The sequence below is a fragment of the Hyalella azteca genome, unplaced genomic scaffold, assembly GCF_000764305.2.
Source record: "Hyalella azteca isolate HAZT.00-mixed unplaced genomic scaffold, Hazt_2.0.2 contig12422, whole genome shotgun sequence".
NCBI classification, from domain to species: Eukaryota; Metazoa; Arthropoda; class Malacostraca; order Amphipoda; family Hyalellidae; genus Hyalella; species Hyalella azteca.
This window is the reverse complement of record NW_025942382.1, coordinates 436-14,423: the sequence shown is the minus strand read 5'-3', so window position 1 is coordinate 14,423 and position 13,988 is coordinate 436. Positions and strand designations below refer to the sequence as shown.

At 41.2% G+C, this 13,988-nt stretch overlaps 1 protein-coding gene across 1 annotated transcript in view; it reads left to right on the top strand.

Moving 5' to 3' along the window:
* LOC108673337 (intraflagellar transport protein 140 homolog) overlaps window positions 1–13,633 on the top strand; it is a gene marked incomplete at its 3' end in the record, with an annotated part of 22,616 nt that extends 8,983 nt beyond the window's left edge. Inside the window, 10 exon segments of the mRNA XM_047883272.1 lie at window positions 5,340–5,515; window positions 6,371–6,712; window positions 8,061–8,259; window positions 9,449–9,530; window positions 9,595–9,771; window positions 10,177–10,373; window positions 10,666–10,753; window positions 11,094–11,274; window positions 12,315–12,461; window positions 13,488–13,633. Of these exon segments, the coding sequence (XP_047739228.1) occupies window positions 5,340–5,515; window positions 6,371–6,712; window positions 8,061–8,259; window positions 9,449–9,530; window positions 9,595–9,771; window positions 10,177–10,373; window positions 10,666–10,753; window positions 11,094–11,274; window positions 12,315–12,461; window positions 13,488–13,633 (1,735 nt within the window).
* Window positions 13,634–13,988: the final 355 nt, after the last annotated feature.

The following is a 13,988-nucleotide window of genomic DNA, read 5'->3' as shown; positions in this document are numbered from 1 at the left end:
CAGGTACACTAGCAGACCAGGTACACTAGCAGACCAGGTACACTAGCAGACCAGGTACACTAGCAGACCAGGTGCACTAGCAGACCAGGTACACTAGCAGACCAGGTACACTAGCAGCCCAGGTGCACTAGCAGACCAGGTACGCTAGCAGCCCAGGTACACTAGCAGACTAGGTACTCACTATCAGACCAGGTACTCACTAGCAGACCACGTACCTCACTAACAGCTCCTTGAATAACAATTATGATATAAATATATTTTGTTTTACTGTTCGCATTAAGAGCTTATATTTTCATCTTACTTTCTCCACAGGTTCTCAAATGTTATTGCAGATCTAAACAAATGTTAGAGACCTAAACAATTTGTTTGTTTAGGTCTCTGAGTGCGAAGCTGCAAGTTATTGAACGGCCACAAGTTTGTTTGAAACTCTAAACGAACTATAACGATGAGCTGGAAGATTATTTTAAATGATATTGCTTTAATTTTCGGTAGAGATTCTATGCCTTCATTTTTGACTTCGTACAACATTCGTCTGAGAACATTCTTTATTCGTCAAAAAACGGCGTAAAAATTTTTCGCAGCTTTATGCATACAATGGATGGCAGCTAGCATTGTTGAACAACGTTATTACATTTATCACATTTATTACGTTACTGCATTTGTTTATTCGTATTTTCATCATAACGTTATTTATTCTGTCACTCAAAACAATTATCAAACAGTCGACTTCAATTCACTCGGAAAATAATGTGATACCTTTGGATAAATAACATTTTAACCTTTAGACCGTTGGGTAAATAACATTTTTTTAACCTTTAGACTGTTGGGTAAATAACATTTTTTACTTAAGTATGTGGTTTGCTAGTGTGCGCTGTGCAGACTTTTGAATAAATGATATTTTAACCTTTAGACCGTTGGATAAAAGTCATTTTAACCTTTAGACCGTTGGATAAATGACATTTTAACCTTTAGACCTTTAGATAAATGGCATTTCAACCTTTAGACCTTTAAATAAATGACATTTTAACCTTTAAATAAAAGTCATTTAACCTCACACTTGTGGTGAGCAGGTATGCGCCGTGCAGATCTCCCCAACCAAACTGAAAATCCACGTCTTCAGCGCCGCATCCGAAATAACGCTGGACGCTGGGCAGAAGGTTCGTTAAAATCTTCACAAAATATCTTAAGTAAGATTCGTTAGAATTTTCGAAAAATCCAATTGTCAAATTTGCTGAAGATTTTCGTGTTTTCTTCATCGCAGATGTGTATAAGNTGACCCATGGTTGAACTATATAAGGTTGACCCACGAGAAGTTCCGTCTTTCAATTCAGCTTTCTTGTTACGTCACGTAGATCAAGAAACGTAAACAAACCCGTCATTCCCATGGCGGATTGGTTGATTGGTTTGATCGCATTTCGGTGATTGGTTAATGCCCGTGATGTCACTGAGATCAGTGACGTCACATGCGAACAACGAACTACATCCGCAAAAATGGGCTTCTGATGGGTTAACCTTATACTAGTTCAACCATGCTTTGCTATCACGTGCATCACTGTCAGGGGGACAAGACAGTCGTTGCAGTAAGGCATTGAGCGGTGTTCCATAGGGTATCTGTGGGTGAGGCGTGTGTGGCCGATCCTTAGTCTACACAGGACCACTTCCATACAACGCTATTTCTGATAGGACAAGTTTCAAGGTTTGTACGCTGTCTTTCAGAGCTCGCAACTTGTTTCCCTCTGAAATCAGTTAACCAGCCTAGAATAAATCAGTTGATAAGTTTGTATTCTCATCTTCCTGCACTATATTGAGGCACTATCAAAGAACAGTTTTACCTGCTCATACGTACGCCTACGCTTTATTATCTAGGTAACCTTTCCGCGTAAGTAGCTCGTCCAGGAGCTTCATGAATATATTATAGAAAGCAAGCAAGCAGGTTTGATGCAATTGGCCAAGCTATGTTGCTGTACTAATTATATTAATATATTTCTGTGATATGAACTTACCAATTGCATTCTGTGGATGGCTTTTGAACCCGAGTTCTCGATAAAGTATTTGTGGAAGAAAGTTTGGAAAATGAATAGAAAAATTAAATATTGGAACTGTATTAAATATAACCTGGACACAGCTCCATTAATTTTAATATACTGCCCTAGGGATTCTGAACTGAAGTCTCAGTTTCGGCAGCGGGTCATGGACGGATGAGAACTCTAATCTATGTATGCTAGTGAAGTGTTTTAGCTTTAAGTCTAAACAACAGATTAGGAGAAAATTCTTGGGATATAACGTTCATTTTAGCTTTTAGTATAAACAACAGATTAGAAGAAAATCCTTAGGATATAACGTTCATTTTAGCTTTTAGTCTAAACAACAGATTAGAAGAAAATCCTTAGGATATAACGTTCATTTTAGCTTTTAGCCTAAACAACAGATTAGAAGAAAATCCTTAGGATATAACGTTCATTTTAGCTTTTAGCCTAAACAACAGATTAGAAGAAAATTCTTAGGATATAACGTTCAAGCGAGTTTATTTGTCCGTTTTCTATGAATATCACGTTTTCTATCAATTTTTTCGAAAAATTCATAGAGGTAAAATGTTATTATTTTTACATTTTACGTTTGTATGTGAAGTTTCATGATGATCGGATAATAACTGTAGGAGTTATAGGCTACCTCGATTTAGGGTAGCAGGTCCCCTTAATCCACCTTCCCCTAATCCACCTTCATTTAATCCACATTCCCATAATTCTGATTGCGTGATGGCTAATCAGGATTAACTGCACGCACAGGTCCGTGGCGTGCACAACACGCAGGACTGCGTACTCGTCTGGAACGCTACGCACATGGCTGTCTTCCAGATAAACGCGGACGCCTCGGCTGCCTCGCGCATCGGTTAGTGAATAGGCGAAATTAAATCAGTTAATGAGTACCTATAGGGTAAGTTAGTTGAATAGTTTGTGCTCTCATCTTCCCTCACTATTTTTAGTGAATCACCGAAATTAAATCAGTTAACGAGTACCTATAGGGTAAATTAGTTGAATAGTATTCTCATCTTCTCGCACTATATTGAGGCGCTATCACCGGACGTTCGTAAAGTATCTTGTCAGAATGTCTCGAGCCCTACGGCCAATCGCCGGCAACTATCTTGTAAAAAATACGCTTTGTTTGATAAAAGTTCAACTGCACCTTATTGCACTAGGATTCCGTCAATTAAAACTTCAGATAACACAGAAAAGACTTGAGAAAGTTTGATGCAATTTACAGAGCGGTATTTCCGTACTAATGACCTTAATATCTTACTGTGATGTGAATTTAACAAGTACATTCCGTGGACGAATTTTGATCCCAAGTTCTCGATAAAGTTTTTTTGGAAGAAAGTTTAGAAAATGAATAGAAAAATTAAATATTGCAACTGTATTATATATAACCTGGACACAGCTCCATTAATTTGAATATACAGCCCTAGGGATTCTGAAGTGAAATCTCAGTTTCGGCAGCGGGTCATGAACGGATGAGAACACTAATCTATGTATACTAGTGAAGTGTTTTGGCTTTAAGTCTAATCAACAGATTAGAAGAAAATCCTTAGGATATAACGTTCATTTTAGCTTTTTGTCTAAACAACAGATTAGAAGAAAATTCTTAGGATATAACGTTCATTTTAGCTTTTTGTCTAAACNATGAGGCGGCCTCAGTTGTTCTGTATGAGGCGGCCTCAGTTGTTCTGTATGAGGCGGGCTCAGTTGTTCTGTATCTGTCTCTTATACACATCTAGATGTGTATAAGAGACAGGTCCTACACCATCCTGGGACACGTCAAGATCTGGGACGTCTCAGGCCGGTATGGAAATTTTTATTTATTTATTACCTTGCGAGCCTAAAGCTTCATGAAGGTTTAACCTACCGTTTTGTATGAGTGAAATATTATTACCTTGCGAACCTAAAGCTTTCGAAATAATTATTACCTTACGAGCCTAAAGCTTCATAAAAGTTTAACCTGCTTTTTGTATGAGTGAAATATCGTCAATATAAATTATAATAGTAGGGATACTGGTCCAATTTTAAAAATTCATGCCTCGGTGTAAACTGGATGTTGTAAGTTAGATTAAAATGATTGCTATCTCTCGTGCTTCGATAGCAACTTGCATTATAGTTTATATAGTATCGTCGATGTTGCAGTGATTCAAACTATCATTTTCAGATTTGTTCTTGATGTTGTAATTTAGATTAAAATGATGTTCAATATTGCAGTGAAGTGAAGGCGGTGAGTGGCTCTAAGAACTTCGCTGACGTCATCAAAGACTTCGGTGAAGTCATGAGCGGTCGCGTCAACAGCACCGGGACTAAGGCCTCCGTGTCGGCCGCCCAGACCTCGCTGCTGCCGGACCCCAAACTCTACATCTGGGACCTCAATACCGACACTGTCACTTACTTCAACTTCGCGTCTGGTATGAAACTCGATGATTTATGCTTCATTTTCTAAGCATTGTATTAAATGTCCGTGGAATTACAGAAATTATAAGTTGAATTCTAAACCTCAATACTAACACTGTTACTTACTTCAACTTCGCGTCTGGTATGAAACTCGCTGATTTATGCTTTATTTTCTAACCATTGTATTAAATGTCCGTGTAAACAGAAATTATAAGATGAATTAACCCAAACTCTAAACCTCAATACCGACACTGTTACTTACTTCAACTTCGCGTCTGATAAAATTGCTTTAACATTTTTCAATCATTGTTCCAAATTTCATTTTGGTAACAAAACAATTATGTTATCAATTTTTCAATCGTATTAAATGTCATTATGAACAGAAAGTTTCAGTTACGCCTTACATTGCCTGTAAGTTTAGTGTGTGACTGCAGGTCAGCACGAGGACGACGACCTGGACGGCAGCGCGCCCCCCAACAGCGCCGACACCCTGCACTCCTCCGACACTGCGGGACACGACCGGTGAGGAGAATAAGGGTTTTTCGGGGTTTTAAAGCTAAACCCATGGTTTGAAAACCATAGAATAAGGGTTTTTCGGGGTTTTTAAAGCTAAACCCATGGTTTTAAAACCTTAGAATTCGACTTTTCCTTTACATTGCCGCCTTCACCGCGCGCAGACATGATGAAGATTTACCTATTCGGGGCACGACATACTATACGCACGACCGCGAACACGGTGCACAACATAAGCATCACAGAATCACGATGCTAATATCATGTAATTATGATGCTAATATCATATAATCACGATGCTAATATCATGTAATCATGATATCAGTGCCATGTACTCTCATAGAAATGTCATGTAATAAACAGTATACTTTTGTCTGTATGGTGGCGTGGTTGCAGGGGTCGTGTACCACGTGTCGGAGGGCGGGGCGTTCGTACAAGTGCTGCAGGCAGAGGGCGCCATCCTGCGACTGCTGCAGCACCAGCAGCGTCAGCTCCTCGTGGTCATCACAGACGCGCTGGTGCTCGCTCAGTTCTCCACGGACGCTGATGGCGCCGTGCGCGAGATCTCCAAGGTAAAGAATAGAATAGAAGTGTCGGCACTGAAGAAATAGGCCCATGGCCTGTTGCCGATTCTTGTACTTTTCATGACTTGATTCACAAGGGATCCGGCTTTTGGAACCCGATCTTCAGCTTTCATAACTGACGACTGATTGAGATAGCTGCTGGACTTATTGAAAGGCTCATAAGGTGCTAGGCATTTCAAGACTGGACATGATTAAGTTTGAGTAAGGGAATTTCTGATCTTTCTCTTTCGAGGAACTTGATTTATTTAGTTGTCAGGTTTCTCTGCCTGCTGCAACTTCAAGCTCTTTCATTTTGTCTCTTCCCTACCGACGAAATACTTCCCCATGTTACTAGTAAATCCGTGTACGTTGAAATGTGTGTCGAGAAATGGTTATGTTTCATGGGCTGTACGCATCTGAGGCCTCGCTTAATAATACTCATCCAATCACGCATTCGAATGAAGCAATTGAAAAGCCACAGCATTTCCATCTTACCAAATAGACAAGGAAAGTTTCTTCCAAAGCTCCGTTCTAGTCTCGCTCCCTAAGGTCTGTTAGGTTCATATTCAAGAGTGGGAACTCAGGAAACGTATCATTGTCTATATTATTTCTTCCTTCATCTGGGTTTATTTTTGTCAAACTAAGAGACTCATATTGTGCCTCGAGTTTCCTTCATCATTTCTTGTTAAATAGATCGGGTTTGAAAAATGGGATTATCACGAGGTAAAAGACAATACAATTTAAACGGCTCTTCAATTTCTATTGCGATAAATATGATTTTCTGATACTGATACTTGATACTCTGAGGCGCGTGGGAATTACAGACAATATTAATATGTGTGTATCAATATATAAAATTTCCAGGTAAAGCTGAGCACGGGCCGGTCAGCTGACATTCACCTGTGCTGGGCGACGTCAGGCGTCATGGCTGTCAGCACCGGCGACGCGTGCGTGCGTCTCTGGAACATCGACAGCGGCGACAACTTTGTCCTCAGCCTCAAACCTGCGCTCGGCTTCAAGGATAACGAGGCCATCATGTGCCTCTCGTTCTGCCATGTGTCAGAGGTGGTGGTGGCCTCGCTGTTTGTGTCAGAGGAGCACGGCACAATAGTACAGGATGTGCTGCCTCTGCCGCCCCTCTACACCCGCCTCCTGGGGGTGCAGGTTCCCCACGTCTACCTCCTCAACAACAGGGAGACTAATCCTGTCAGTTATATTATTATTATTATTATTATTTATTTATTTATTTCTTATTTCTTCAAGTTTTTTTAGTTTTTATTTAAGATAAAGTGATATTTATTCTTGTATCATTGAAGTGAGTATCAAAAAGCACAAAGATTCTATGCAAAACAACAGTTATTATTGCATATGATGCTGTTTGAAGATTGTAGAGCTTTACTTTCTTGCTAACTTTCTTTCTTTCTGCCAATTATGTGATTGCGTTAGTCATGATCGGTAACAGCGCTGACTGTTTCTAGTCTAATTCGTGGTTTGGTCCAACGTTTGTTCACATGTATAAGGCAATCATTGTCTTGATGCTGTAAATTCGTACGAAATGTTCTCATCGATGCATCACGTGACGATGTATTTCCTCACAACACATCTCATAACGCATTATCTTGACGTATTACATAAGAAATAATGTTTCGTTCTATAGGAAGCATCACGTGACGATGTATTTTATGTAACACATCTCATAACGCATTATCTTGACGTAAGAAATGAATGTTTTGTTCTCTAGGAAACATCACGTGACGATGTATTTCCTCACAACACATCTCACAACGCATTATAGTGACATAAGAAATAAACATTTTGTCCACCAGGACGGCGGCCTGATAACGCAGCGCGTGATGCGGGACTTCGCCGGGCTGGAGGACAGTGACCGCCTCACGCGGGAGGCCATGCTTAACTTCTCCTTTTTCTGATCTTTCTCTTTCGAGGAACTTGATTTATTTAGTTGTCAGGTTTCTCTGCCTGCTGCAACTTCAAGCTCTTTCATTTTGTCTCTTCCCTACCGACGAAATACTTCCCCATGTTACTAGTAAATCCGTGTACGTTGAAATGTGTGTCGAGAAATGGTTATGTTTCATGGGCTGTACGCATCTGAGGCCTCGCTTAATAATACTCATCCAATCACGCATTCGAATGAAGCAATTGAAAAGCCACAGCATTTCCATCTTACCAAATAGACAAGGAAAGTTTCTTCCAAAGCTCCGTTCTAGTCTCGCTCCCTAAGGTCTGTTAGGTTCATATTCAAGAGTGGGAACTCAGGAAACGTATCATTGTCTATATTATTTCTTCCTTCATCTGGGTTTATTTTTGTCAAACTAAGAGACTCATATTGTGCCTCGAGTTTCCTTCATCATTTCTTGTTAAATAGATCGGGTTTGAAAAATGGGATTATCACGAGGTAAAAGACAATACAATTTAAACGGCTCTTCAATTTCTATTGCGATAAATATGATTTTCTGATACTGATACTTGATACTCTGAGGCGCGTGGGAATTACAGACAATATTAATATGTGTGTATCAATATATAAAATTTCCAGGTAAAGCTGAGCACGGGCCGGTCAGCTGACATTCACCTGTGCTGGGCGACGTCAGGCGTCATGGCTGTCAGCACCGGCGACGCGTGCGTGCGTCTCTGGAACATCGACAGCGGCGACAACTTTGTCCTCAGCCTCAAACCTGCGCTCGGCTTCAAGGATAACGAGGCCATCATGTGCCTCTCGTTCTGCCAAAGCAAAAGTGAGGCCTTCACATTTATCAAGACACGCAGTGTACGAATTACCCCACATGTATTGAAACATGACTAGGAGCACTGGAATGAATGATAAAAAACCTCTAATTTGTTTATTGCATGGCTGGATAATTGGACGCTAAATCGACTTGTCACTGGCCAAAGCTGCTTCTTGCTACTAAACTTTAGTTGAAAATATTGTTCACTACTGTCAGGGGGCGAACGCTTGCGGCTCCAGGCCAGGGGCCATACTTTCAAAACTCGCTAAGTGAACGTAAGTACTTACGCTCTATTTTATTGTCTATGATTGGTGGATTTTGCTTGAAAGGCCCTCAATGATTGGCTGATGAACTTACGATCTCTTAACATTTTTTGAAAGTATGGGCCCTGGAAAATATATAAATGAATTTCAGGCAACTGTGCTCACTTAATTGCTACCTTCAATGCCGTCTGTACACTGTTAGGAAAATTACCGTTAACGGTATTACCGGCGTTTCAGTGGCCGGTCGGCACGTGAAAAGAAACACCGCGGCACCGTTTTTATTCCAATTTAACACTAGAAATGCGTAAAACATCTGATAAAAACGGCGAAACAGTTTATTTTCAAAGGGCGACCGGCCACTAGAAAGCCAGTGGGACCGTTTTTTCACCGTTTTTTCTAACAGTGTAGCTTTAACTCTCCTAGTCAGCGTCCGTTGAATGCCGGTTAAGTGGCCATGGATCAAATCATGAGAAATTACACTTAAAATAGTTTAATAAATTCACTCTGTAAAATCTTAAGGACACGAACAGTATAAAATAGTTTATTTGATATCACTTTTGTTAAAATCGTAATCTCGCTAAAATATAATAGTTTAATATACTGAAATTCCGATTAAAAGCTAATATTAAAAATAAGTTTAAGTTGAGATAATATAATATGAACAATATTGCAGATATTTGGGAGATAATGGCATATTAATATTATTGAAGATATTATGTTTTGGATAAGTTTAAGTTGAGATAATATATTAATAATAATCTTACAGATATTCTGTGTTGTGTAAGTTTTAGTTGAGATAATATAATTTTAATAACATTGCAGATATTTGATTTTGTGTAAGTTTTAGTTGAGATAATAAAATAATAACAATATTGCAGATATTCTGTGTTGTGTAAGTTTTAGTTGAATTAATATAATAACAATACCTATTGCAGATATGCTGTGTGCGGGCACGGGCAGCGGGCACCTCGCCATGTGGCGCTACGAGCAGCAGACGCGCCCTGCCGACGCCGCTCTGTACCTGTCTCTTATACACATCTAGATGTGTATAAGAGACAGCTACAGGTACGCTCTGTACAAGGTGCAGTACATCACTAAGAGTGTACACGCTACAGGTACGCTCTGTACAAGGCTCGGTGCTACAGAAGCTCAGCTTCCCAGAGTCCGAAGGACAGCCTGTAGGACTCGACCTGTGCGGGAACTTCATGCTGTCCTACACCATCCTGGGACACGTCAAGATCTGGGACGTCTCAGGCCGGTATGGAAATTTTTATTTATTTATTACCTTGCGAGCCTAAAGCTTCATGAAGGTTTAACCTACCGTTTTGTATGAGTGAAATATTATTACCTTGCGAACCTAAAGCTTTCGAAATAATTATAAACCTTGCGAACCTAAAGCTTCATAAAGGTTTAACCTGCCGTTTTCTATGAGTGAAATATCGTCAGTATAAATTATTATAATGGAGAAACTAGTCCAAATTTAAAAATTCATGCCTCGGTGTAAACTGGATGTTGTAAGTTAGATTAAAATGATTGCTATCTCTCGTGCTTCGATTGCAATAGTTTAGATTGGAATCATCGATGTTGCAGTGATAAAAAACTCTCATTTTCACTTTTGTTGTTGATGTTGTATTTTAGATTGAAATGATGTTCAATATTGCAGTGAAGTGAAGGCGGTGAGCGGCTCTAAGAACTTCGCTGACGTCATCAAAGACTTCGGTGAAATCATGAGCGGTCGCGTCAACAGCACCGGCACCAAGGCCTCCGTGACGGCCGCTCAGACCTCCCTGCTGCCGGACCCCAAACTCTACATCTGGGACCTCAATACCGACACTGTTACTTACTTCAACTTCGCGTCTGGTATGAAACTCGCTGATTTGTGCTTTATTTTCTGAGCATTGTAATGAATGTAAGTGTGAACAGAAATTATAAGTTGAATTAACCCAAATTCCAAACTTCAATATCAGACACTGTTACTTGCTTCAACTTCGCGTCTGGTAAAATTGTTTTAATATTTTTCGAGCATTGTTTCAAAGTTCAGCGTGGTAACAGAACAATTATTTTATTAATTTTTCTATCGTATTAAATGTCATTGTGAACAGAAATGTTCAGTTGAGTTACATTGCCTCTTAAGTTGAGTGTGTGACTGCAGGTCAGCACGAGGACGACGACCTGGACGGCAGCGCGCCCCCCAACAGCGCCGACACTCTGCACTCCTCCGACACGGCGGGACACGACCGGTGAGGCGGGGCACGACCGGTGAGGCGGGGACACGGTGCACGACATACTAATCATGATATCAGTGCCATGTACTTTCATCGTAATGTCATGTATTAAACAATGTATTTCAACTCACCGTGGCTATAAAGCATCGCGAGCTCCATGCTAAACATAATTAATGCACTGCCTCCTCCGGCGTGCAGATCTAGAAGCAAACGGTGCGTGCGCTGTGGGTAAGATAGTGAGTCAGCATTTGGACAACCTAACCCATATATTTACAGAGCTAAGCGCGAGGCGGTGCGTGCACCGTGAGTAAAATAGTGAGTCAGCATTTGGACAACTTGACCCATTTATTTGCAGGGCTAAGCGCGAGGCAGCACGCGAGGTGTGCGGCCGCTTCAGCCGCAGCCACACCTGGGACCGCGAGGACGCGCGCCTCTTGCTGTGTGAGGCCGTGGCCACTGCGCCTCAGCACTCGCCCTCTGCCTCCTTCGCTGCCCTACAGCCCTCCAGCCTCATCCTGCGGCCTCACCCCGCCAAGGTTAGGATCTGAGGAACGCAAACATTGTTCTATTATTGTAGTTATTGTTGTGGTTCCACCGGTCTCATTTTTATAGGAGACCCCCCTCGCGCAAGTACGACACCACCGACAGGGGGTCGCTCCAGAGCTGTAGGGTCGAGGTTATGTGGTGGTGTTGTCTGAGGTCCTGCCAGAGCGGACATTCCAGGAGAATGTGTTCTGGCAGGATGGACAGGTGTCTGGCAGGATGGACAGGTGTCTGGCAGGATGGGCAGGTCTCTGGCAGGATGGACAGGTGTCTGTGTCTGCTTGGCCGATCCTGTTTGCGTATGTTTGTAGTGAAGGGTGGTGGCCGCAGCGCAGCCTGGCTAGGTGGACTAAAGTCTAGAGAGTCTAGAATCTAGTCTAGAGTCTAGACTCTAGTCTAGAGTCTAGACTCTAGTCTAGAGTCTAGTCTAGTCTAGACTCTAGTCTAGTCTAGACTCTAGACTAGAAACCCAGCTCTCCAGTCTAGAGAGCTGGGTTTCTGCACTGCTGGTTTCTGTGGTGTTGTAAATTTTGTTTGTGAGAGAGAGGCGAGGGATGGCATCAAAGGCTTTACTGATGTCTATTGTTAGGAGTAGTGTTCTGTGTGCGGGTTTGATGCCATCGTTTATGCTCTGTGTGAGGTTTGTGAGTAGTGTTGCGGTCGAGTGGTGAGGTTTGTGAGTAGTGTTGCGGTCGAGTGGTGAGGTTTGTGAGTAGTGTTGTGGTCGAGTGGTGAGGTTTGTGAGTAGTGTTGTGGTTGTCTCTTATACACATCTAGATGTGTATAAGAGACAGCCATCCTGGGACACGTCAAGATCTGGGACGTCTCAGGCCGGTATGGAAATTTTGATTCAATTATTACCTTGCGAACCTAAAGCTTTCGATGTAATTATTACCTTGCGAACCNGCGGCCTCAGTTGTTCTGTATGAGGCGGCCTCAGTTGTTCTGTATGAGGCGGCCTCAGTTGTTCTATTGTTGCAGACAAGCGTGGTGGTGGCCTCGCTGTTGAGTTAACATTGTTCTATTGTTGCAGACAAGCGTGGTGGTGGCCTCGCTGTTTGTGTCAGAGGAGCACGGCACAATAGTACAAGATGTGCTGCCTCTGCCGCCCCTCTACACCCGCCTCCTGGGCGTGCAGGTTCCCCACGTCTACCTCCTCAACAACAGGGAGACTAATCCTGTCAGTTATATATTATTATTTATTTTTTATTTATTTATTTATTTCTTATTTCTTCAAGTTATTTTAGTTTTTTAAATCCCGTGAGTTATATTATTATTATTTATTTATTTCTTATGTATTTACTTATTTCTTATTTATTTATTTATTTCTTTTTTATTTATTTATTACTTATTTATTTATTTCTCATTTCTTCAAGTTATTTCAGTTTTTATTTTAGATAAAGTGATATTTATTCTTGTATCATTGAAGTGAGTATCAAAAAGCACAAAGATTCTATGCAAAACAACAGTTATTGTTTTGCCAAAGGCCATTTCTTGGCAGCAAAACAACAGTTATTGCATATGATGCTGTTTGAAGATTGTAGAGCTTTACTTTATTGCTAACTTTCTTTCTTTCTGCCAATTACGCAATTGCGCGCGTCGTGATTGATAACAGCGCTGACTCTGTTTCTAGTAAAATTCGTGGTTTGGTCCAACTATTGTTCATATGTATAAGGCGATCATTGACTGGAAAATGTACATTCGTACGAAATGTTCTCTCCGATACATCACTTAGCAATGTATTTCCTCACAACACATCTCATAACGTATTATCTTGACGTAAGAAATGAATGTTTCGTTCTCTAGGAAGCATCACATGACGATGTATATCTCCACAACACGTCTCATAACGCATTATCTTGACGTATTACATCAGAAATAATGTTTCGTTCTCCAGGAAGCTTCACGTGACAATGTATTTCCTCACAATATTATCTTGTCGCATTATCTTGTCGTAAGAAATGAATGTTTCGTTCTCTAGGAAACATCACGTGACTATGTATTTCCTCAAAACACAAAATTCAAAATTCACAAAAATTCAAGAATCGGCAACAGGACTTGGGCCTATTTCTTCAGTGCCGACACTTCTATTCTATTCTATCTCCTAACGCATTATCTTGACGTAAGAAATAAACATATCGTCCACCAGGACGGCGGCCTGATAACGCATTATCTTGACGTTATAAATAAACATTTTGTCCACCAGGACGGCGGTCTGATAACGCAGCGCGTGATGCGGGACTTTGCAGGGCTGGAGGACAGTGACCGCCTCACGCGGGAGGCCATGCTTAACTTCTCCTTTTTTCTGGCCATCGGCAGCATGGACGACGCCTTCCAGGCCATCAAGGCCATAAAAAGGTTAACTCTTAGGCCATCAAGGCCATCAAAAGGTTAATTCTTAGGCCATCAAGGCCATAAAGAGGTTAACTGTTAGGCCATCAAGGCCATAAAAAGGTTAATTCTTAGGCCATCAAGGCCATAAAAAGGTTAACTCTTAGGCCATCAAGGCCATAAAAAGGTTAACTCTTAGGCCATCAAGGCCATAAAAAAGTTAACTCATAGGCCATCAAGGCAGNGAGATAGCTGCTGGACTTATTGCCTGATCCGTAATTTGCTAGGCATTGCTTGATAAATATTATAGATGCAGACTTTTCTGTTGCATTAGACCTTATTGTGAACAATGCAAGGGTCGTCTCATCGATAAATA